General features: G+C 33.3%; 1 protein-coding gene across 1 annotated transcript; it reads left to right on the top strand.

Moving 5' to 3' along the window:
* The first annotated feature begins 1,479 nt into the window (after positions 1-1,479).
* LOC126749173 (jerky protein homolog-like) lies at positions 1,480-26,602 on the top strand. The gene is made up of 5 exons (XM_050458853.1): positions 1,480-1,885; positions 1,949-3,251; positions 11,628-11,775; positions 26,295-26,469; positions 26,520-26,602. The coding sequence occupies exons 1-5, from the start codon at positions 1,693-1,695 to the stop codon at positions 26,600-26,602; spliced, it is 1,902 nt and encodes a 633-aa protein (XP_050314810.1). The 5' UTR covers positions 1,480-1,692.
* Positions 26,603-26,941: the final 339 nt, after the last annotated feature.

Below are 26,941 nucleotides of genomic sequence, written 5' to 3'. Positions count from 1 at the left end.
ATCAGCGGTACCCTGATCGGTGGATTGGCAGAGGTAGCTTTTTCCCTTGGCCGGCAAGGTAATTTTATCGTTATAGAAACATTATTAGATTACATTGCATATACTTGCAGATCGCCAGATTTAACCTGCCTTGACTTTTATTTATGGGGTAGAATAAAAGCCATTGTATTTTCTTCGATTCCTACCAATAGAGAAAATATGAAACAGCGAATAAGGGGCGTTATTCGGAGTTTACCAGCCGCAGAAATAGCGGCAGCCGTGGAATCAACCCGACGAAGAGTTCAAAATTGTATAGAACAAGACGGACGACAATTCGAACACCTCGGCAGGCGTTAGATTAGTGTAGGAATTAAAATAATATTATTTTTTATTCCATTTAAAATAAGCAAGATTTTTATCTTTTTTCAGTTTAATCGGTACCAAGTGCCAAAACTATCAAAATATTTTTGTCGTGTTACGATGACACGTCGACGTTGATAAATATTTAAAACGTTCCTATGCATAGTTTTCCTAGTTTTCCCATAAACATTGATTTATTACCTGATTTATTACTAATGAAACTTCCTGTATAAAGAAGTGTATAAATAAGCGCCACCTTCCAGAATTTCTAAAAAGCTGGTATACCAAGATTGTTTCTCTACACAAAGATTCATTTAGACACCAGTTTTTTTAACCCGGCTGGTAAATAGAACTTAACGACCATATTTCATGTTTTCACTTTCTAATGAACACATTTTTTTTTGTAACTTTAGTTAGAGACGTGAAATCAAAATGCGGTTTTTACTAAATTATTAAGCTTTGTTCTCTGCTCTTAATAATGTAAAAAAACACACATGGTTGCGTTTGAGTTTCTTAAAATAATCAGTCGAATAGCGTAAGTTAGAAGTAGACGCCCCCTAGCGGGTTTTAGGAAAATTTTTCAATAATATCTTTTTGGTAGAAAAATAAAGCAATAAAGGAGCTTTTAAATAAAAGTTGTTTTAAAAAAATCGGTGCAGCCAGAGCCTACTTCTTACCATTTTTCTCATTTAAGATAGAAACTATCCCCACCACTTTATTTGACATTTGACAGAAATGGTTGTCGAAACATTTTTGTCAGGAATACTTTGTAGATTATTTCGATAATATTTTGGGATGCAAGTTATTAAGGTTTTTTTGGAAAAAATAGCCTTTAAAGTTTTTAAGTAGCTAGAACGCCCTCTAGCGGTTGACCAATGAACTTCAAAATATTTTTCGGCTATTTTTTTTTTGGCCACTTCTATATAAATTTTTTTTTTCAACGCTCTACGATTATTGGGGCCTCAGATACAGCCGAGGCACATTCTTAATGGGACACCCTGTACAGGGTTTCCATCTATAACCTGACACATTTTAACTGCTTATAAGTGGAGAACGGAAAATGACAACAATGTGCGGTTTTCACAGAACTTCATCAATACAGTACAACTTCTCTAGTTCGGACACTCGCTGATTCGGACACTCCAGTAATCCGGCGTTCCTAGGTGTCGGGATATTTTACCTCTGTAGTCCGGATAAAGGAATGTTTTCAATACGAATCGATTATAAACGGATTTTTCCTTTTTAAACTTGTCAAAACCAATATTGTTAGCAACCTAATGGGTTTGGCGCCTTTGGCGGTCAGTTATCGTTTAGTTACCGTGCGTCGTGTGTCAATGTGTTATTAAAAAAAAAATGGCGCCAAATAAACGACCGCATAACACAGTTACTCTTGCGGAGAAATGTAAAATATTAGATTTTCTTGATAAGGTGGGAAGCATACGCAGGGTGGCTGAGAAATTTAATGTACCAAAATCAACTGTAAGTGATATAAAGAAAAACAAAACTAAAATAAGAAGATTTGTGTCGGAGTCATTCAGTGGAGCAGGTATGTATGATTTAATTTTTATTGTCGGTAATGTTATTATGAAACATATTTTTATCTTTTCAGGTAAAAGGCAGGTTATCCGAAAGGGAGAACATCCCGAAGTTGAAGCTGCTTTATATAAGTGGTTTCTACAGCAGCGTAGTGCTCATGTACCTGTTTCTTCTGATATCTTACGAACGAAAGCTAAACAATTTTATGAAAGAATAACTGGGAAGAGTGATTTTTTAGCGAGTTCAGGTTGGCTTGACAAATTTAAGAAAAGGCACGGAATACGCTTTCTTAAAGTGTGTGGTGAAAAACTTTCCAGTGATGTAAGTGCTATAGTACCTTTTCAAGAAAAATTTCTAGCTGTGGTTAATGAAATGAAGCTAAGTCGTGACCAAGTTTATAATGCTGATGAATCAGCGGCCTTTTGGAGAGCCTTGCCGGACACTACATGGGTTCATAGTCAGGAACAATCAGCACCAGGGCGAAAAATATCTAAAGATCGCGTAACATTCATGCCCTGTTGCAATGCGGCTGGAACTCATAAGTTACCCCTTTTAGTTCTTGGAAAATCCGCAAATCCAAGGGCATTTAAGAATGCTACTTTACCTGTTAAATACAAGGCAACCAGCAAAGGTTGGATGACCAGGACATTGTTCTTCGAATGGTTTAAGACTTGCTTTATACCAGACGTCAAACGTTTTTTATCGGATGTTAACCGACCTCATAAAGCATTATTACTTGTAGATAATGCTCCATCTCATCCACCTGAGACAGAAATAAATTTCGATCCTGATTTCAGAGTCATGTTTTTGCCGCCCAACTGCACAGCAGTTTTACAGCCAATGGATCAAAACTTAATCCAAAACATAAAAGTAGCATATAGAAAGAGGCTACTAAATCACATTATCGCTCACGAAGGTGACGATTTAGTTACAGTTTTAAAGCAATTTAATTTAAAAGATGCACTTGTTAATCTAGATATTGCTTGGAAGTTGATATCTGAAAAAAATATCCAAAAAAGTTGGATAGCATTATGGCCGAACCAAAGAACTGATGCAGAAGAAGAGGAATCTGATGAAGAAAACATTCCACTTTCAGAACTTCAAAGACGACTTTGTCTCATAAACGAGGAAGATTTAAAAACCATTACCGCTTCCTTGCTTGTGATAGATCCTGAAAACAGTTTGAATCGGGAAGAAATTGTTGAATGGGCTTTAGGCAAAAATGAAGTCATTGTTGATTTGACTGAAGAGGAGGTAATAGGTGATGCGCTAAAATCTAAGGATGCAGAGAGCAATGATTTAGATGGAGATACTGAGATTATTGCCACTAAAGTGAAACACAGCGATGCTGTGAAAGCATTAACATTGGGAATTCAGTGGGCTGAAGAAAACTACTTACCAATGCACGAAATATTGCTTTTAAAGAACGTCAAAGAGAAAGCGACTGAATTAGCAAGCTCTAAGGCAGTTCAGAAAAAAATTGATAGTTTTTTCAAAGCCATTTAAACTTGCACTTTTTTGTCTTGTATTTGTAATTTATGTTTTGTCCTACATAATGTATTTTTATTTCTAGTTATATGTTTGTGTACCTGCGTGTACAACATGTGTATGTATATGTTTACTTATTATGTATGTTATAATTTGAAATATAAACATAATTTTCTTTTTTAATTAGGGTACAATGATTTATTTATACCTAAAAAAAGCTAGTATGTGGATAGTATATTAAAATAAAACTTTTGAAATAATAATCCAGTTATCCGGACACCTCGCTACTCCGGCGCTGCTTGGAACGATATGTGTCCGGATTATCGAAGTTGTACTGTATTTTTAAAGTTTTTTTTGACAGTGTTGCCAAGTTTCAAAATTTACCTGAAATAGGAGGAAAAAAAATGATGATTTTCAAAGGCCGATTTCTCAAAAATTTTAAATGTAACACCCTGTACTTTTTAATTTCACATGAAAGCCTGTTAAATCTCCTTTCCGAAAATGTATAAATTGTCTTAAATTCATAATTTTTTTTTACAGAGCCAATGTTAGAAAATGACACCTTTTTGAACATTTTCCTAGAATACATATTCGGTGATTGATGAACCTTTTCTGGCAATTGCCTATGTATCGCTTTAGCATGATCATAATTAAATAATTTGCGCTATTGCCATGTCTAAATTTTATTCTATGTATTAAATTACAACTATTTATAACAATTTTAACAACAAACAAATTAAGAAATTAATTTTAATTTATAACTAATAAATTAGCTGCTGAATATGACCCCCATTTTGCTCCGAACACAAATGTAGACGGAGAAATAAGTTGGCGAAGGCGTTTTGTAGCATTCGCGGTGTAATTTGGTTGAAAACGTTTACTATGTTGTTGCGCAGTTAATCCAAATTTCTTGGGGTTGGATTGTAGCAACGGTCTTTTACATATCCCCATACACAAAAATGTGGAATGGTTAGATGGGGAGAATAAGGTGCCTACTCGATTGGACCAGCTCGCCCTATCCATCTGTTTCCAAAAGTAATATCTAAGTTAAAAAAAAAGAAAAATCTAGTTACAACTCACACCGAATATTTCCATCCAGTTGTCTCTCATTATAATCTGCAAGATTCGCCAAATAGACGTTACCTTCCACCCGAACTAAAGCGGGACGCAGACTTCGTGATTTTTCATCGGTTGTAAATCATCGTTCCGACTGTTCCTGCCAAAAACCGAATTGTGTGGCGCGAAAACTGTCACAATGGACCATCACGACGAATTGCGGCCCATACACGGGCGGATTATCTGTCATATCTGATACGTGGCGAGCCAAATTCGTAAAGATATCGGTGCGTTAATGCTTAGGCCGGGCGAACGTTGAGGCGCAGTGTGACGTGCGTTGACGCAGGGTGAAGTGAACTGCCTGGTTTCAAGTGAACTGCGCGCCTGGGTAGTCCGAAAGATGAAACGCAGTTTATCGTACACCTGCGTCCAGATTAAACGCAGTTCTACTGAATAGATTCCTACTATTTTCTATGATGTATACATATTTGCTTAATTTATTAGACTCGGAATCTGATTCTGACTTTGTTGACGAAGAAATAGCGTATACAACTATATTCAGAAGAAAACTGCCAAAAAGTGATTACTTAAAAAAGAGAAAGACTCACGGAGAATTCGTTCTTCAGAAAGAACTTTCTGAAGAAAAGTACAAAAATTATTACCGAGTAACCCGTGCACAGTTTGCAGAAATTCACGGATTTATTAAAGAAGACATAGAAGCTGAAGGGTGTAATGCGTCAAAGCCCATCGGAACGGAAGAAAAACTAGCCGTATTTTTAAGGTAAGAAATGTATTTATTTATTTTAACTCAAACAATTAACATTCCCAATAACAAAATAAGATAACTGTTCTAGTTTTATATAAAAAAGTAAGATCAGTTAACAGAAAATTGGTTTATAAAGTTAACTAAGGTTCCCTCTCTTGATTGATCTTTTTCTAACGAAATATCCTGTAAAGGTGCTTCATTGGAAATGTTGATAACGTCAAGATGTGAAGAATTATCGGAATACGTTGAGAAGGGCGTAGACGATGAAGAGCTTTGATAGTCATTGTGGTTTTGATTAAAAATCTGATGCCGATCAGTAGTAGATTCGTAAACTTGAGACGTTCGATATGTATTACGTTCAGCCAGGTTCATTCTGTATGGCTGCGGAATGTTGAGTAAAGTGGCTTCTTCATTCGACACTACTTTATAAACATTATTTCTCACAATGTGTTGTGATGCTGGTGGCATTTTTTTTGTTATCTCGTACATTGACATAAAAAAATGATATAAGGGATCTTTTGGAGGTTGTATCTTTTCTAATATCATTTCTGTCTCAACTGATCTCTCTGCCGCTCTTATTTCTCGATTTTCTATAGATCGCTTAAGTAAGACACCTACATTATCTTTCTTTTGAACTTGGTTTTGCCTCATAGGTATCTTTTTGATTGAACATCTAGGCATGTTGGAAACCCTCTCTTCTCTTGGTATTGACGGTGTTTCTGCCATTGGAGTAGAGGGACTTCACACTCAAGTTCATCGTAATCTTGCGTTTGTGATTCCTCATCACTGGCGTTAGTGAAATTGGTATCTCTTTTCCTATTTGTCATGTAACGTTGAAGAAACCCCATTTCTTTCTGGAACTTCCACAGTTTTTGACTTGTAACGGCAGCGCCACTCCTTATACATTTTTGTTGCCTTCTAATTGCGTCCCGAAAAGAATGTCTCAGACATTTTCAGACATTAAGCTCATACTTTATTGAAATAGTATTGAATTTCTTAACACATTCTTTCATTTTATAAAACTAGTGAAAGCTAAAGAAAGTTAATGATCATCTGGCGCCTACTTCAAAAAGTAGTGAGTGACCGAACAGTATCCAATATTGTAAATGAAGTAGCAGGAGCTATTTGGAAACGTATGCAACCATTATGTATGCCACAAGGAACAGCAGAATATTGGACGTCCATTGCACATGGTTTTGAAGAAAGGTGGCAATTTCCACATTGCATCGGAGCTATTGACGGGAAGCATGTATTAATAAAGAAGCCAGGTTTAAGCGGTTCCTCATTTTTTAATTATAAAAAAACTTTCTCTATTTTATTAATGGCTATTGTGGACTCAAACTACAAATTCATTACTATTGATGTTGCCTCAATGGGACGATTTAGTGACGGAAACATTTTTGGTAGCAGTGTTTTAGCAAAAAAAACTTAAGAACAACACTTTGAATATCCCTCCAGCTTCTCTAATACCTATTATTGATGATCCAATGCCATATGTATTTGTAGGAGACGAAGCTTTTCCTTTGTGTGAAAATTTAATGCGACCATATCCAAAACGAAGTGTCATGGACAATTACGAGAACAAAGTTTTTAATTACAGACTTTCGCGGGCTCGACAAACTGTGGAATGTTCTTTCGGTATTCTTGCTTCCCGTTTTCGTATTTCTCGTTCACCATTTGAATGCAAATTAGACAGTGTAGTGAAAGTTGTAAAAGCATCTTGCTTGCTGCATAACTATTTGAGAAATTCTCCAATTTCACAAATCGAAGAATTCTCCGAAAATATGCCGGAACATCAGCTACTTCCACTTCGTAAAATTAATACTCGAAGTCCATCTAAAGCTTTTTGCGTTCGTCAAAACTTCACAGAATACTTCGTATCACCAGCAGGATCGCTGCCCTGGCAGAGAGATAGTGTATTGAGAGGGAAATACTAAAATCTACGTACGCATGTACCGTACAAACTAAAACGTGACAAAATTGCATTATTTTAGAATAGGAAAGAAGAGAAATGCGCAATTTTTACAAGGATCAGCCCATCTATTTTATTATAGAATGTAGTTTAAAAAGATAATGTGTAAAAGTGTGTAGCTTAGCGATGTTTATGTTTAGGTGCTTAGCTATATATATCGCTTTCCCGGTGGAACATCGACCTAAGTGCAAATTTTCAGTTAAATTAGTTACACGCGCAAGAAGTATCAAAAAACACTAAACTTTTCGGTGGAACAATGTCATAAATGTAGTACAAATAGGTGCCGCGAGAAACCGCTTGCGTCGTTGTTCTAATGGCGCGTTTTTCTGATTGGTCTAGGAAGAAGAACGCCACAAGTGTTCAGTTGCGTTTCGGCATTCAGAGAGCATCGTTGTGTCGCGTTCAAAAACGACGTAAGTGCGAAATAAGTAGTTGTGTCTAATTTATTTTGGTTATCTTTAGTGACGAAAACGACGTATTTGAACGGTAAGTCTTTGTTAATTTCAAGTTTCGTTTATTTTTAACAAAATCTAGTGAAACATTGTCACAAATGTCTGTTGTGTCATTGTTCCTCTGAAATGTTGATCTTTAGCATGATTTAATTGTATTTTACGGCATTGTTGTTCCGAAATTTTTGTCGTTAGTAGTGACCTAACTGTTTTTTATGACAATGTTGGTTCTAGAAGTTGTAGATAAATTTTCTATTAAGACTACTTTAAAAAACTCGAGAGAATTCTATTTTAATTTACTTTTGGGATTTTAGGAAGCTTATACAAAACCGCAATATTATGAATGGAGCAAGACTAATGGTACATTTGGCCACAATTTTCAATTCGAAGGAACAACAAATTCAAATCAAAATGATGAATTTTCTACTGACAGTATTATAAATAGACTACTGCCAAGTGCTTGTCAGCCTACTTTCACTAATTTACATATTCAACAACCTGATACCCTGCAAATAACCGAAAACCACTTTGGTGAATTTTCTTCTTATGAATCTGATAACATGCCAGCAACTACCAGTTCACAGCAAACTCCTATTACTCTATCACGCACTGTACAATTGAAGTCAGATACAAAATCAACTTTAGATAAGAAAATTTCATATAATATAATTAATCAAGAATGTCCCACAAAAATGATACTACGAAAAAAAATTACACTTCCATCTTATGAGATAAATGACTCAGAAGATGAAGAAAATCTTTGGGGTGAAGGAGATAGCGATAACTACATTCCACCTAGTAGTGATGAGTCCTTATCGAGTGAAGACTTAGAAAATAAAGAAAACTGTCAGGTAGAGTCGCCTCCAGTATCTCCCAAAAAAGGAAAAAAAAAGACAAAGACATCCCGAAAACTGGAAAAAAAACGAGGCCAAGTTATTAAAAAATAGTGGTAAAAGCTATGTGTCAAGAACTGGAAAAGTTGTAAAAGAGAAAGTAATTGGACCACCATGCCCGGATAAATGTACGTTGAAATGTTCCTTAAAATTTACGGAGGAACATAGAATTCAGTTTTTTAAGGACTATTGGAATTTGTCCACTCTGCAACGACAAAGAGATTTTCTAGCCTCTTGTGTAGCTCCATTGGAATTAAAGTATCGCCGTGTAGTATCAGAAAGACCTAGAAAACCGAATTGTGGGTTTTATTTATGGGATAATGGAAAAAAACATCGCGTGTGTAAAAAGTTTTTAATGAATACGTTTGGAATAACTGAGCGCGCATTGCGAACTGTAGTTCAGGTACGTGCTACAAATTCTGGTATCATCCCTGAAGATAAACGTGGCCGCCATGGTAATCACAGAAAAACAGATGAAGAAATCATTGAGTCTGTTAAAAAACATATTGACTCAATTCCGCGAGTAGAAAGTCACTACCAAAGGCAAAATACAACAAGAGAATTTATTCCGGGAGAGTTAACTATTTCTGAAATGCACAGAAATTACACCAAAGAGCGCAGTGAAGCTGGAAGACCAGCAGCAAACTACGATTTACATTCGCGAATATTTAACACAAATTTTAATATTGGATTTTTTTTTCCAAAAAAAGATATGTGCGACTTATGTGAGGGATACCAGAATGCCTCTGGAGAAGATAAGAAGCGGCTAGAAAATGCTTACATCAATCATCAAGAGGAAAAAAAATTAAGTAGAGTTGAAAAGGATGCGGATAAGAAAAAGTCCAAGGAAGAAGGTTCAAACACAATTTTTTGCAGTCTATGACTTACAGGCAGTATTGCCTGTTCCAATGGGACAATCATCTGCATTTTTCTATAAATTCAGGCTTAATTGCTATAATTTTACGGTAATAATAATAAAATTGTTGATATGATTTTGTTTAATAATAGAATGGTTTTTATAGGTAACCGACGTAAGTAATGACAATACGATATGCTTTTTCTGGCACGAAGGTCTTGGACAACGAGGTGCTATTGAAATTGGCTCATGCGTTCTTATGTTTATTGAAGAAATTGCAAATAAGAGACCTGGTGCCGATATAGTGTTCTACTCAGATAACTGCTGTGGTCAGCAGAAGAACCGGTATTTTTTTATAATAACTAATAAATACTTTAATATCGTATTTTATTTCAGCTATGTTTTTGCAATGTATCTGTATGCCGTTCAAACACTTCCCATCAGTTCCATCACTCACAAATACCTTATAAGGGGCCACACTCAGAACGAAGGAGACACTATTCATAGCATAATCGAGAAATCAGTAAATAGAGCTAAGAAAGCCGGACCTATTTATGTTCCTCACCAACTTGTTCCACTAATCCGGGCTTCAAAAAAGAAAGGCAATCCTCTAAATGTGAAAGAATTAGGTTTTAAAGATTTTGTTGATATCAAGAAATTGAATTCTGACATAGGTTTTAATTACCAGAAAAACGATAACGGGGAACAAATTAAAATTTCAGAGATAAAAATAATACGCTTTGTAAAAGATAGTGATGTATATTTTTACAAAACCAGTTATAAGGAAACGGACTGGAAGCAAGCCAAAAGCAGAAATATCGGATCAAGGCGCTCTCTAGAGGCAAACAATATTAAAAATATCATTAGAAAACCAGCTTACGTCGCAAAAATGCCAATAGCTGACAATAAAAGAATAGATTTGCAAAGTCTTTTGACGGCGAATATTATTCCCAATTATTATGAATCGTTTTTTAATACGTTATTTTAATATTTTTAGTAAGTTATTTTTTTTAGTTTAAGTTTTAGAACTATAAATTCTTTGTTCCCTTGTTTTAAACTTTTTTTGCCTTTCTTAGTAGGTACTAAAATACTTTAGTATATATTTAATACTTATATTTAATTTGTTGTTTAATAAACCACTCTACTTTCTTTTTTGTTTTTTCTTTAGTAGTAAAACATTATTTCTGTACCTATTTTTTGAAATTGTGATCATAAAATTGCAGACTTAAATTTGATCTTCTCATCAAATTTTGTCAGAAGTATTATTACATAAATAGATTCTAGAGAAACAATGACGTAATTGGAAGGAGACTTTAAAAAGAGGGGGGTAGAAATGAGGATTTTCCAAAAAAAGTGAAAAGGATTATGCAGAATTATTTATTAAGATTATTCTTAACCTCGAAATTATTTGCAACAAAATTCTGCTAAATTATTTAACAAAAAATTAACATAGATATCTAAAAAAATATTAAAACATCATTTTCTCAAAACTTTATAATTTGCACTTAGGTCGATGTTCCACCGGGAAAGCGATATGTACATATATGTTTATGTTCAAATGTCAAAAAATAGAAAATAAAAATTAAATAAAAGTAATTACCTGTTTTCAGTCCAACCTCCATCGCAATTTCGTCCCATAACTGCTGTTTTAATTTCGATTTCATATAATCAACATCATTTGTGTCATATAAGACCTTTCTACATCGAACGGCTTCAATTAGCTTTTCCTCCATACCTATTTCTCAGATGCACACATATGAAAAATCACGACGGTTTTGTGTTTAGACCGCAGGCTCACGGCGTACAAAAACTGCGCCACCTCACGCTGCGTCTGAATATTCGCTGTTCTATCGACGTCTATTGATTACAGAAAGCTGCGGTGAGTCACCCTGCGTCGCCTCACTTAACTGCGTCTCAACGTTCGCCCGGCCTTAATGACGAGCCAGATACGGCGCGATAATACTTTCGTACAAATCAAATCTGCAGGTTCTAACTCGCCAGCTACATCTCGTCGTTAGTGCGTACGCGCGAATAATAATAGTATACATTTATTGATGATGAGCTAGTACGTTATTGCCAGGCTTACTTTCCAAACGTAGATCGTGGCTTTGTGACAAAAAAAATACAAAATGTCCGAGCTGCATTTCAAAAAGAGGTAAATAAAGTAAACGAATCTAGATGTGGCACCTCTAGCGAAGGTGTGTACGTACTTTGTGATGGTTTTAGATCTCTTCTGCTGTTAAACAAAATAATCTGCTTTTTTTATTTATAGGTACACTCCACTAGATAGCATTTCAAACATTGGATCGCCCACTACAAATTCAAATGATACTGAAGAAGAAAATAGTGGTGTTGGCGAATCTTTAGAAGTGCAAGTGCGAGAAAATATAAACCGTGAATCAGAAAGCAAGAGACAAGAAGTAAGTTAATTAATATATTACTGAAATATGAAATATAAATAAGTTATGTGAACAACTCAAAAAAGATTTAAGCTCTCCCTTGGAGAATCATATCATGCTACCACTCCACTTCTCCGAGTCCATTAAAGTATTCCAAATACTTTTGTCGATTATTTATTGCTTCCAATGGAACACTTTTCGTTGGATTTGGCAGAAGTGGAACAAAGCTATTATGTGTATCTCTTCTCCAGTTTCATTCAATAATTTTGTTATTATTGAGATCTTCAGCATCCACTCACAGTATAACTGTTTCGTCATCACATGTTTGTAGTAATTATAATTATTAACTTTAATTTTCTCTTAATCAATACTTAGTGATACTTTAACTTTAATTTAATTCTTTACTTGTATTTAATATTTATGCATTCAAAAATACGCGTTTTGCTAATAACTTATTTAACTTTACATAATTTGCCTTACATCTTTTCCTTTTCCCACCTTTTGTATATTCCTGAACTATACACATCTTTCCTTATATTGAATACGAATGTGAAAAGAGTGGGAGAAAAGGAGAAGGTTGTGCTAAGCTGTGAATTGAGTAGCAGCAATTCTGGCATTGACCGAAAACCGATTTGATCGATAAGTGTCGACACTGTTTTACGCGCGTATTTTTCGGTACGTGACCTACCACACCCATCACCAAAATATCCAGGGTAAGTTACTTTATTTACTAAGTTACTTTCTATTTACGTTTACGAATCAGCAGGTGAGAGGTTTAGATTACCGGTTAAATTCGAATATTGAGTCAGTGAAACCTATGACTTAAGGGTTTTACTTAATTCCCTCGGGATATACATATTTCGAAGGAGTTAGCCCAATAACAATAAACCAGTATGTCGACTCTCCGACTCGGTGGGCCGAGCGTCTGCGACAAGCGGCGCACCAGTCGAAACGCTTAATATTTTGCTTATTTTTGCTGTAAAGACGTCTTAATCTTTAATATATATAAAGCGCTTGTATTAATATGCAAATTCTAAAAAAATCTATTGTGTAAGCGTTCTGATTAAAAATAGAATATGATAAATGTAGATACAGTGTGAATCCTTTTAAATTCGAAATTAGATATATAGTTAGTTTTTTTTAAGTAGTTTCAAATGCTCAAAAAATGAACACAATTTCCTAATTAAAGGGAATAAGTTTAATGGACATGCAAGTTATATTGTTCAAGTAGAAGAAACAGTAAAATATTTTTATAATATGCTAAACTTTTAACACGTGCACCTTTTAATTTCCAAATTTCTAGGAAAAAAAATATCTCTTAGTCTAGTCTCTATCTCTAGTCTTATCGCGGCTTTTCCATAGAAAAAAGTGATTTAGTTAGGTACATCTACTTAATATAATTATCGGGCTTATATTTTCTCACCATAGTATAATAAATATAAAAAAGTAAAAACTGTCTAGATTCTTTTATTTAAATAATACACAGGGGTATATAGATAAGTATAATATATATTTCAATTTTCTGGTCATTAAAACAGACAAAAATTCTTTTATTGTAGGTACAGTTTATATTATGAGCTTAAATAACTTAAAAGCTAAATAATATCTATAGATAGATAATGTCTCAATATGTATAAAAAAATGCGAGTTTATAACTTTCACTAGAAATATTAACCAGTTCCAATTTAATTATAACTTAAATAGTACCATTTTGCAGAAAGTTTTTGAAATCAAAGACTTATTAGGTATAATTTGATGCTAAATAATAAACATAACATGGTGAATCTTAACTAGAAAATAACAATTCAAACAATACAAAAACTATAAAAATAATTTACGTATTTATATTTTTATAACAATATATATATATATATATATTTAAAATAAAGTATAAAACTAAATAATATAGAATAGATATATTTGTTGCCATAGAAAAATTATTACCTATATTAAATTTCCCCAGCAAAGGCATGTAATTTGGTGTCACCTATAAGAGTTTTAACCTGTCACGGTATATTCATTATAGAACCGCTAAAACCATAAATTAATAGTAAATTAGAAGATACATACTAGTATTGTTTAATTGAAAATAGAGTTGTCATTGTTATCAAGCATATAATTAACTCCTGCACCCTCAGATTTTTCAACGTCCTCGTTGATGATCTGCCGAAGCGTCTTCACTGGAATGGCCTTCAGGGAGCTGTATTTCTTCCACTGGTATAGTGCTATACATATACTAGATACTAATATGATACATACAACTAAAACTATAATATAGTGAGTCTCTTTTTGCGAGATAATTTCATCAAAATTAACAGGTTCTAAAAGATCATCTTGGATTTTTGCAGGGTTTTCCAAATGCTTCAATTGCAAATGAATAGAAAAATTTGATGGTTGCTACCTAGTGGCGTCTGGAAGTTGTTTTATAGATACGTTATTTATAGCCAAGGCATATTTGTGATGGTTAATAATTACATCGCACTGACTTTGTATAAGAGAGCAACCTACTATATTTAGTTTTTGGAACTGGAAACAGTTTTCGTAAACAATTAAAAGATTTTAATTGCTAAAATTGCAATTTCGTCGAATATTAATAATCCAGTTTTACAAATAAGTGTTAATTCCGTTCAATGGACCATAGGGCATTTTCAGGATAGTGTAAACTTAAAAATTCCCAGATTTCCTTTATTTCATTTACTGTTAAAATCTCTAAATCAAGTATTTTCAAATGTGCAAAAGAAAAAATTCTTGACAATTTTCTAAAAAAAATTATTTAACGATGTTATTTGGATGTATTGATTTTGAATGGACAATATTAGATTTATTTCATTATTAATTTTTGATAGTTCGTTTTGTATTGTTTTTGAATTTTCATTGATAGTTCTTATATTTTCTTGGAATTTATTCATGACGTTTCCTGCAAATGAACTCAGGTCATTGATTTTTTGCATGGCGTTAAGTTGATTATGCTTCAAAATTTCTACATTCTCCGTAATAGTTTGCAAATCGTCATTGTCAAGGTTTCCTGTGACGAATTTGATACCAGTACCAAGGAGGTTCATTAATCCTCGCTTCGCACGGTCACTTTTATACACATTAAATTTGGCGTAATTATCAAAAGTGTTATTTAAAACTTTGTATAAATGGAAAAATTGTGTTTTCGTGAAATTATTATTTTGATTATTCACCATATGTTCTAAGATTAATACATTACTAAGAAAATGGGATAAGGTGTACTTAATACTAGATATGTTAAATGGTATATATATATATAGTATGGTAATTATTAACAATAAGGGATGAAGCCACTTCTTCAATGTAATATTCATTATTGGGTAAATTGTAGACCTGAAGGGCCTGGTATGGGCTCGTTACTATTTGAAGGATCAGGATCGGGAGTCTGAAAAGAATTGGGAGTTTTCCTAAGTCTCTTTAGTTTCCTTATGTGGGTATTTATTGGGTTTTTCTTAGAAATTCCCGTTATTTTATTTTTGCCGATAGCTGTAACTTTTGTTTTAATATAGGGTGGATGTATTTTATTTCTAAGAGGATTTCTTTTATACACTATTTGGTCTATTTTTATGTTAGGGGGGTTATCTATATTTTTGTTTTGTTTTTGTGTATTGTGCTTTTGTTTGTCATGTGCATGTTTATAAATATGTTCATAAAAGGGCAATAATTCTTTTTTGCGTTTTTCGTTGTACTGCTCAAAAAGTGTTAAATCATTATTAAAGCTTGGTTCATTTATGTAGGGGCCATATAGAATTGAAAAGGGAGAATAGCCAGTTGTGAAATGTATACTTTGGTTGTAGATTAGTATAGCTGAAATCATAATGTTTTGGGGAGTTTCGTCTGGATTTTCCATTTTTAGTATTTCAAGTTTTTCTAGGAGAGTTGAATGTAATCTTTCAACGGGGCTATTGGAAGAAGAATTTGAGGGTGTTGTGTAGTGGGTTTCAATACCGAAGAGTTGACAGAATTCTCCAAAAATGTTATTTTGAAATTCCTTGCCGCGGTCTGCAACTATTTTTTGTGGAGTGTTATGATGTGAAAAATAGTGTCTTAATTTGCTGAGAATTGTGACTGCATTTTTATCAGTTATATAATAGGCCTGTGCATATTTGGAAAATGAATCAATGATGGTAAGAAATTGGCAGTTTCTTACCATTGAAAACTGAAAAATATCCAGGTGGATTGTTTTGAAGGGTTTTTCAGCAAGGAGTAGTCCTTCATAAGCAATCCTGTAGGGATGCCGCTCATATTTATTTTGGAGACAAATCTTACACTTATTTATGTAGTTGGTAATACAGTCCCTTAATTTTGGCCAGTAATATTTTTGTTTTAAGTTATTATAGGTTTCGTTGATGCCATTGTGATTTTTTCTGTGGTAGTTTGAAACTATTTCCTGTTGTTGTTCTGGATTTATGACGTCTGTTAAGTAAGTGTTTGACAGAATTAGTTTTGCTGATGGGTTAAGGGTTATAGAGACAAGTCGTTGAAACTCTACTCTTAGTTCTTCGTTAGCTATTAAAATTGTTGTCGTCACGTCTGGTTTAATAATTTCTTTAAAAACTTTGAGGATATGCTCTTGTCTATTTTGCTTTTCAATTAATATGTAGTGGTGTCTCTTGTTGAACGGTCTAGTAAGGGTGTGTTTGAAGGTATCTCCATAGTTTATTACGACACGATTGCTTGCATAATTTAGAGGTAGCTCTGATATTGGTAGGAATTTTCCGTGAGTATCGTTGTTTGAATGGACGGTGATATCACAATCATTATCAATTTCCTCAGCAATAGCAGGGGTTGGGGATTTGGGCGGAAAATTGTTATTAGGACTAATTATTTGCTTTTCAATGAGGTCATTATATCTTTCATTAAGGACAAAATCTGCTAGATCGAAATCTGCTAAGTTTGCAACTGTCTCGTTAGCATTAGGGGCGTTGGACCGTATGTCATTGTCCTTGTCGGTTATCTCATGGGTGTTAAGTTCAATCCGGGATAAGGCGTCGGCAACTACATTTTCTTTGCCTTTTTTGTACTTAATTTCGAAGTTGTACTCCTCAAGTTGGAATCTCCAGCGGATAAGGCGGCCATTTGGTGGCCATTTTATTTTGGAAAGCCAAACAAGGGGTCTGTTTCAATGGTGAATTTTACTCCGTATAAATAGCAGCGAAAATGTTTTACTGAATTTACAATAGCGAGGAGTTCGCGTTCTATGGTGGAGTAATTGCGCTCTGCGGAGTTCAGTGTACGAGAAAGAAATGCAATTGGGTGGTCGTTTTGAGATAAAACGCTACCAATGGCGATATTTGAAGCATCGGTCGTTAATTTAAAAGGTTTATTGTAATTTGGGTATTGAAGAACTGGGGAATTAGTAATGAGTTCCTTGCTTTTTAAGAATGCTTCAATATATTCTTGATTTCCAATGCATTTTTCGCTACCCTTTCTAAGACATTTCGTGATTGGAAATGTTACTTTAGCAAAATTTTTGATGAATCTCCGATAATATCCGACTAGTCCCATAAAAGATTTAATTTCTTTTTGAGTTTTTGGCATGGGATATTTTTGAATTGCTTCAATTTTTGATGGATTGGGTTTTATTCCCTCGGCAGTGATTATGTGGCCTAAAAAGGAGACTTCTTTTGACAAAAACTGGGATTTATCAAGCTGTATTTTTAAGTTAACTTCTCTGAGTCTCTTAAAAATCTTTCGAATGTGGTCGATATGTTGAGTTAAGGATTTTGAAAATATTACGATGTCATCCATGTAAACAAAGCAGAATTTGTAAAGATAGTCACGTAGAACTTCATCCATCATTCTTTGAAATGTGGCCGGCGCATTTTTAAGACCGAATGGCATGCGTAAATATTCATAATGGCCGTTGTTTACCGTGAAGGCAGTTTTTTCAATGGAAGGAGGTCCATTCCAATTTGATGAAACCCCTGAGCTAAATCTATAGTGGAAAAGTAAGCGCATTTTCCTAGGCTATCAAGGATTTCTTCGATTCTGGGAAGAGGGTATTTTTCTTCGCAGGTGACATCGTTGAGTCGGCGAAAATCGAGTACCATTCTGAATTTTTTCGCACCCGAAGCATCTGCTTTTTTGGAAACTATCCACACTGGGGCGGAATATGGAGATATTGAAGGTTGGATTATTTTATTGTCAAGGAGTTTTTGAATTTGAGCTTGAATTTCCTTGTTCATGCTAGGGGGATGTCTGTATGACTTTACATATATAGGTCGATCAGAGCTTGTTCGAATCACATGTTTTGTTTTGGTGGTATATGTAAGGTCACAGTCCTCGTGATAGAATATATCCTTGTATTCATGGCAAAGTGGAAGGATTTGCGAAATTTCTAATGATGTTAGATGGTCAAGGTGAAGATGGTCTTTAGGATTAAATTTTTCTAGAGTAGTTTTAGGTGGGTTGATTAAATCAAATTGGTCTTGAGGAATGACTTTTAGGCGTTGGTGAAAATTAACATGAACATTGGGATTCGGGTTTGGGATTTTACATAGTCCATTTTCGACATTTATAAGACAGTCGGGGATCACATGCTCATTTATATGAAATGACGGCAAGAAAGCTGTTCCTTTTTCATAATTGACTGGAATGACTAGATGTTGATTATTAATATTTGTAATTGGTCTATATAAAGGTTTATTGTAGGCTAAGGAGAATGAAATGTTGATGTTCTTGAGGGTAAGAGTTTTATTTTTGTAATCTATCAGGGCATTGAGTTCTCTCAGATCTTTTGTCCCAATAAGGGCATCAAAATCATTGTGCCAGTTTAAGACTCTCATTTTAAAAGATTTTTGAATACCTAGCTCTGATAAAAGTGGAATGTCTAAATTTTTGTTCTCCTTGTACGTATTTTTACATGATGTCAAATAAATAAAAGGCTCATAAAAAAAATTGTTTGGGAATTGCTGTGCCACCTTTGGAGATATTATGGAATCGGAGGCACCTGAATCTATTAGGACAGTCATTTGTTGTTGAGGTAAATAAAAATAAGGTAATTCGATTTGCTGGGCTAAGTTATTTAAGTTGACTCTTGTTTCGAAGCTGGGTATTGAAAATTTTCTTGATTGTCAAGGTTTTCCTCTTCCTGGAAAAAATCATAATTTTTGTCAGAATAAAAATCACATTGTTCCAGATGGTTATGTGTATTCCTGTCTTCGGAATAGAAACAGGGTGTGGGCTGTTCGTAGGTCTCGATGTTGGATAATTCCTCAGAGGTAAAGTTTTTTGGTCCAGTACGTTGGAAAAAATTGGTGTTTCTGGCTGATTGTGGTCTTTGTTGGTAGATACGGGAGGGCCCAGCTGTCGAGATTGACATTGGGATTGGAGCGTCCTGTTGCGGGGATTTATAGGGAAGGTTGATTGGCTTGGATTGATTGCCAAAGACTTCAGCATTGGTAGGATAACGCCTTGGGATAGGTCGTGGTTGTACAAAAACTGGTTGGCTAGGGAAAGGTTGTGGAGCACGGGGTGGGACTGGGGCACGGGCTTGATGATTTACGCTGAAATGTTGGTTATGTGGGCCTGCATTTGTATTTCTATGAGTGGGATTGTAATTCGGATTTGGGAGGTTAGAATTATGGTTAGTAAAGCTTATTTGTGACTCTATAATATTAAAATTTACAACATGAGCATAAGCATCATTTAAGGTTTGAGGTTGCTTAAGCATTAACATCGTTTTTAGTGTTTGTGGTGAGTTTGCTGTAAGAATTAAAACTGATGTCGTTTCGGCTTGACTTAAAAGTAATAATTTTGAAGCTTCATGTTCAACTTCGGCATTTATTTTGCAGATAATTCTTTGCATAAAACATTTTAATCTTTCAACAAACTCTAAAATCATTTCACCTTTATTTCTTTTAATATATTGTAATTGCTGTAACAAAATCAAATATGTCACGGGATCACCAAACTTTTTCCTTAATTCTGTTTTGATTGAAGGCCATTTAAATCTGGGCGTGACAGTAAGAAACTTTGTGCACTATCAACTAACTTTGACCTAATCGCAGCTAATACAACTTTTCTTTGATCGTCAGAAGTCGCGGTAATGTAATACAAATCGTAAAATTCATCTATAGCTCTAATAAAGCTTTCTAGATGTTCCTGGTTTCCTGAGAATATCGGTAAAAGAGAAGTGAAAAATCTAATCTTGTCATTTGTATTTAAATTTAATTTGTTTAATAATGAAATAAGTTCTTCTTGAACTTCAGAAGTTTCCTGTGTCACAGGTGTTAAAGTACTATCTAAATTAATTTCTTCTACGTCTGAGTTTTCTGAGCTATCTGAATCACTATCAGAATTAATGAAATTTAACCCTAAAGCAACCCTATTTTTTAACAAAATTTTTCTCAATCGAGGAGAAGCGTCAGACATTAAATGGCAATTTGGCAATTACTTACAGTGGTGACATGGTTTGATCCACAGAGTCTATACTGCAACAATTTTCCTCAAATGGTACCAATCTTATGCCTGGATAACGTCGAACTGGTCTAGATAGGATATGGTTTAACACACAGCTACGGTTATGTTTTACCAATGTCCGCAGAACTGCAATCTCTATATTTAGTTGGAAAAAAAAAAATTCTGTCTATTTTCCACTAAAAATGTTGAAACACCTTTGCAGTTCAATGTTTTTGGTAGCGCATGAAGAATTAAAATTCACTTTCGCACAACGGAACTTCCGATACGACGAAATTGCGCTATCCTGTTCGCAGCGCCAGTTAAATAACAAGATCGACGGAGTTTCTTTTAAAAAACATTTATTAAAATAAGGTTAACTGGGAGTACAAACGTATGGTGAACAATAATCCCGAACAGCGAGCTTTGACACGGAACTAATGCTAATCTTAACCTAACGACGATCGTATATATAGAGACAATTTACATAGTCAGCTATAGTGACTATTCTAGGGATGTGACTCTCTCATTCGTCGAGAGCAGGTCATGTGAGCGTGGGAAAAACCCAATATCTTATTTCGGGTTTTGGGTATTTCCCTGATCATGCTTATTGTATAATTACTATTGTATAATTAACATTTACAATTTCTACATTGATATACATTTTATGAAACAAAAATATAATTAAGGATGCTTTAAATTTATCCTGTTATTATAACTATAGGACCTATTATCGTACTGCTTTAATTGAAATACATATACATTAGGTATGTATCTATAGTTCCCTCTATAATATCAATAATCTATTTTGCGGTTTCTTTCATCAAGAATCAATGTAAACTTCATTAAATGTAAAAAAACCTCTTGGTCAATACCCCAAATGTTAAATTTACACACTAAATGTATAAATTTAACTAAATACCCAAGATCCAAATCCTTTATTACCCGATGCGCAATGCACAAAGTATTGCTGATGTGCAGTATGAAACACCTGGCATATCACATAGCATTGCTACGCAGTCTGAAACTCCTGACCCAGCTCCTGACACTTTACGCAGTATTGCTGTACAGTCTTCACCAAATGAATCTTTCAGTAGCAGTATTCAAACTAGCCAAAAATTAACGTGTTCAACTCCTAGGAAAAAACAATTGTCCGATATGTGTAGCGAGTTGAAAACTGAAGGTATTAGGCTTAAGAAACAAAATGACTGTTTAATTCAGGAGAATAAGGAGTTAAAAAATCAACTTGACAAAGCCTCTGATTCTATTAGTTTAAGTAAATTACAAGAACTTATTTGTAAATTTTGTCATAATAATAGCGAGCTACCTAATTTTATTAACGCACAATTAAAATTATCACAGCATTTACCAAGGGGTCGAAGGTATACTGACGAATATAAAAATAAGTGTTTATCAATTTATTTTTCTGGACCTCAATTATATCGAATTATTTTAAAGAAACTATTTTGTTTACCTAGTCGATAAACTTTAGGGACTTTATTTAGGGGCTTAAAAATATCTTGCGGTTTAAATAATGATGCCGAATTTAAAACCTTAAAATTAAAAGTCGATTCTTTAGCCTCTCATGAAAAGTTTTGTGTATTATGCGTTGATGAGATAAACATTAAGGCCAATTTGTTTTATAATCATGCATTGGATTATATTATCGGGTTAGAACATACAGGAAAAACAAGCGTCTTTAAGACAGCTAAAGTAGCAACTGCTTTAATGGTCAGAGGCATTTCCTCGAATTGGAAACAACCTTTGGCGTATTCCTATTATAACACCACATGTCCGGGCAAAACCCTACATGATATAATTAAGGAGGCAATTAAAAAATTAAAAGAAATTGGCTCATATGGGATCTAACAATATCCAATTAAAAAACATTTTGAAAATAACCCGTGAAAAACCTTTTTTTTATGTAGGCGAACAGCAAATATTTTTTATGTTTGATATACCACACCTTGTCAAAGCTTTAAGAAATATGCTGATAACATATAATTTTTTTCTAGGTGATAATTTAATTTCATGCAAATTTATCAAAACATTTTATGAGCAGGAAAAAATATCCCATTCGGTCCGCTCCTAAACTTACACGCTCACATATTTATCCCAGCAGCTTCAAAAAAATGAAAGTAAAATATGCCACTCAATTATTTAGCAGTACAGTTCATGCAGGTTTGCAAACCTACATAAAGTTTGGTGCTTTACAGAAGAAGCAAAACATACAGCCGAATTTATCGACACTATAGATAAGCTTTTTGATATATTTAATTCAAGTTCGTGTACAAATTCTAAAAAGTATAACCTTGCCTTTAAAGGTTTAGATTATCAGATAGATTTTTTAATTAGGTGCTTAAATATGTTTAAAAATCTTAAACTTATTAATAAAAAGGACGGGAAAAATGGCACAAAAAAAGTTAAATTTATTAATGGTTTTTATATTTCTATAAATTCTCTTTTACAGCTATGGCCTCAATTAAAAAATAATGATTTTTCATTCCTCTTAACACGCCGACTAAATCAAGATTGCCTTGAAAATTTTTTTTGGGATAATTAGATAACAAAATGGAAATTGTAAAAATCCAACTGCAATACAGTTTAAAAGATCTTTTAAAAAATTGTTTTGTACAAAATTATTTCATTCGGGTGGCCAAAACTGTGCAAATGATGAGGCAGAAATTTTTTTAAAGGCTGTAGATTTATTAAAAAATTTTACGGAAGAACAAATATTTCAAAATGTTTCAACTAAAACGAGTATAGATTTGCAAAAAAAAACCTTGTAAACTGACTAGCAATTATCAAAAAAATAGTTTATTAGACAAAAAATTTGTTAGATATTTTGCTGGGTATCTAATAAAAAAATGTTGCGAGATGCATAATTGCAATCTTTGTGAGGCATATTTAAAAACATATGAAAATATTGAAGAAACAAGTGTTTATTGTTATTTACGTGCATATGAAAATAAAAATTTAGATGATTTTGGATAGTTGAAAATGCCTCATAAAGATTTTATTACATATATTTCAAGATTGGAAGCAATTTTTCAAAAAAAAATTTGAAAGACTTGCAACAGAAACTAATATAGTTGCTAGCTTAATAGGTTTAAGTGAAAATGTAATGTTTTATCATCCATGTGACCAGTTTCCGATAAAATATTTATTAAGGCTTTTTTTAGAGTACGTTTGTACTATACATTAAAATTTATTAATAAAAACTTTAAATCTAATTAGAAAGAAAAGTTGTTCATATGGCAAAATAAATAAAAATGTTTTTGTATAAAAATTGGTTTTTTATTTGAAGCCAAAGAAAATAACCTTATGCTGAAGTGCTGATGAGCTTAAATTGTATATATTTTCATTTTATTAACAATAAATGAGGATTAACCTTTTTTTTTTAATATAAACCGTGCGGCGGCGTCGCGCGGTGAGAATATCGTAAAATTTTGCCCGCATAGTAAAAACGGGCTAGCTTGAAGGTCACGAAACGTCGTGAGCTATTATGAATGATATGTCGGAGAGTCGACGTACTGGTTTATTGTTATACTGTGATCCACTAATGATGGAGTTATGTAAGAATGACTGGTTTTTCTTAAGAAATTATGTCGCATACAGATTGCTAAAGTAACAAACATTGCTTTTTGGGGATCAATACATATTGTGTACAATTGTGTGTACAATTCTAAATCGAGATGCCATTAAACCGAAAGCGTTTTCAACCACATTTCGACATCTGGAAATACGGTAATTATAAATACGTCTTTCATTCATCAAATTTCTCTGAGAAAATGGCTTTAAAATGTGTTCATGTAGAGCAAAAGCTTCATCTCCAACTATGACAAAATTTAATTTCTCGTCGTTTTCATCGTTGTTTGGGAATTGAAGTTCGTCCTTCACTAACATGTCGTAAAACTTTGTTGACAATATAACTCCACCATCAGATAATCTTCCTTGCTTTCCTACATCAACGTATACAATTCGTAATTGGAATTAACTAATGCCATCAACACAATGCTATAAACATTTTTGTAATTATAATATTGAGCCCCTGATAAAGCCGGACGTTCAATCCGAATACACAGAAAAAACACTAAAGTATTTTAAATAATAGTACTATTATTGTGAGCACACTCATTGGTGTAAATAAAATGTGATTACACCAAGCATTAGACTCACATTCATTTAAATATAATTATATTGTTAAAATTATATTGCCCTACTGTTAAATTATATATAAAGAATATTCACCTAATAAGCTCTTGTACTTAAAATAAAATGAAGCATCTAATTAAATCAATTAAAAACTATAGCTAAAGGAACGATAGTTCTGTTTAAATGAAAATGTTACATGTATTGTAGCTATTAGATATATTATTGTGTAAATCTTGCTTTATATTCAGCTGAATTATTAGCCTTATTTATGCCAATTATAAGAGATCGGAAACAATAAAAAATTCCATTGGATGAAATTCGGCGCAATGTTTTCAATGATACACTATTGTTGGCTCAACAGTTATACTATCCATTCGACATTATTATGTATTTTAAAGACGCAATCGACCGATCCCTTGATCCCGTGTCGCATTCGCTTTCTGGCTTTTGTGTTTGTGGGTTGTTTTTCGGTTCATGGTAATCAGGTGATTTTTTCTGGGTAATGGATGCAATAATTTTTACAATAGATGGACTGTTAGATTCCTGGGGCATGAAGGACTTAATTCCTGTCTTTAAAGGTAGGTAATAAGATACTTTTATCATGTACCTTGGATTTATTCATGTAGTTAAACGTTTATTAGTATTTATTTTATTGATAATACACACCATAAACATAGTGGTTATCTATAGGAATTGCATTTCAATCCTCTGAATTTTTGTTATTTGCATTTATAATTTTGAGCTTATTATAGGTAGTTGTGTACTTAGTTCATAAAAAAATATGTCAAGTTCATTTACAAAAAAAAGAGAATAAAATAACGTAGATACCCATACCGAGGTACCTACTTACTATACAGGGTGGCCATTTGAAAACGAAACAGAGCCTATTTGGGAGAACTCAAAACATTCACGAAAAAATCCTCGGACCCGTCGATTTTTGATTCAAGGGGGAACCATATTTTGCTAGTTTCGCCCCTCTGGGGACCAACCCCTAGTGGGGGTGACATGCACCTCCAAAATTTTAAATGGAATGGGGGGTCAAGTGATACCTCATGTTCTTTTAGTTAATCTCTTCTCAAGGTCTTTTAATTACCTTTTTAAAAATGCCATCGAAATTTTCATTCGTCTGACCATTCTCGAAAAAGCAGCAGTCAAAATGGCATTTTTGAAAACTTTTAGAGATTATAGAGCAAAATCTATTGAACATAGAGCAAAATGGATTTTATATTCCTGTCTTAACTTTGCAATATCTATTTGGTGACGATAATTTGACAACCTGTCACTTGTCAATTTTTTTGACAATTGACAGGTTGTCAAAATAACATCACCGAATAGATATTAGAAAGTTAAGATAGGAATGTAAAATCCATTTTGCTCTATGTTCAATAGATTTTGCTCTATCATCATAAAATATACTATAAAATATAACATAAAATACTTATCGATTGCGGTAACTATACTTACTTTAATATTGTTTTGCAATCGCTTTTACGTAAAATATTAAGCAATTAAGCAATTAAAATTATTGAACATTAAGGTAAATGTAGGATTTACTTGGATATTAAAAGCAATTGCTTAATTTTTATTTATTAGGCCTATTTACTTTATTTTATTAATATCTAATAATTAAAATGAAGTAAATTAATATTATTGATATTTGAGACAAACATTCTTAAAAAAGATACAAAGAACATTTTTTATTTTGTAGATGAAAAAAATGCGATGCTGTGGCTTACCCACAATAGGGAACCCTGGGATGAGGTTTTACAATACTGGGGTATTACCTTTGATTTAAGAACAAAAGCAAATTTCAACAGAGTTAATGAATTTGTAAAAAAATGGCCTATTATTGGGGATCCCAGAGCAGATTCTTTGGTGTGTATCATGACAATAATTATTATAAATATGTAAATTTAAAATTCACATTAAATCATAATGTAAGATAATAATCTTTTTTAAATTTATTTTAGATTGAAGCAGATTTCGGACGATTGTATCCAGATAAAAAATTCCACTTACTTAATCGTTGGAGCATCTTTTTCAATAAAGTTTTAGAATTGAAAAAACCTGATCTCAATCTTAGGGATATGGTACTGACAGATATTCTTTCTCTATTGGAAAGTTCAGATGCAGAGTTGTCCGAAGGTAATTGTTTTTGTTTTTAATAAAGCTAATATGTTAAATTTTCAATGTAGGTATATTTTTATATTTTCACCGCCTAGAGGAAGGACCAGAGTGGGAAAAACCCACTGGAAATTTAATACCAATGAATCAGTAGAGGGAATTTTGGTACATGTTAGAGTAAGTAGTTGACTAAATATTTTTTTAATAGTAAAACGTCAATAAATATTATCAAGAAATTACCTTAAACAAAAGTATATAGGTACCTAATATAGGGTGGCGACTTTAAATGAAATGGAACCTATTAAAAACCCAAAAACATATAATTAAAATTTTTTAAAGGCTTTAATAATATGTTTACCAATGCTACTTCGTAAAACCGCCAACGGCTTTGTTATTTAAACTTAAGACCCTATACATATATTTTATTTCATTTTTTACATTTTTTTTTTTACATTTAGATATGTAACATACTTTTATTTAACTTCAATATACA

The sequence above is a fragment of the Anthonomus grandis genome, chromosome 22 (assembly GCF_022605725.1).
Source record: "Anthonomus grandis grandis chromosome 22, icAntGran1.3, whole genome shotgun sequence".
Classification (NCBI taxonomy): Eukaryota; Metazoa; Arthropoda; class Insecta; order Coleoptera; family Curculionidae; genus Anthonomus; species Anthonomus grandis.
This window is presented reverse-complemented; position numbering and strand designations above follow the sequence as displayed.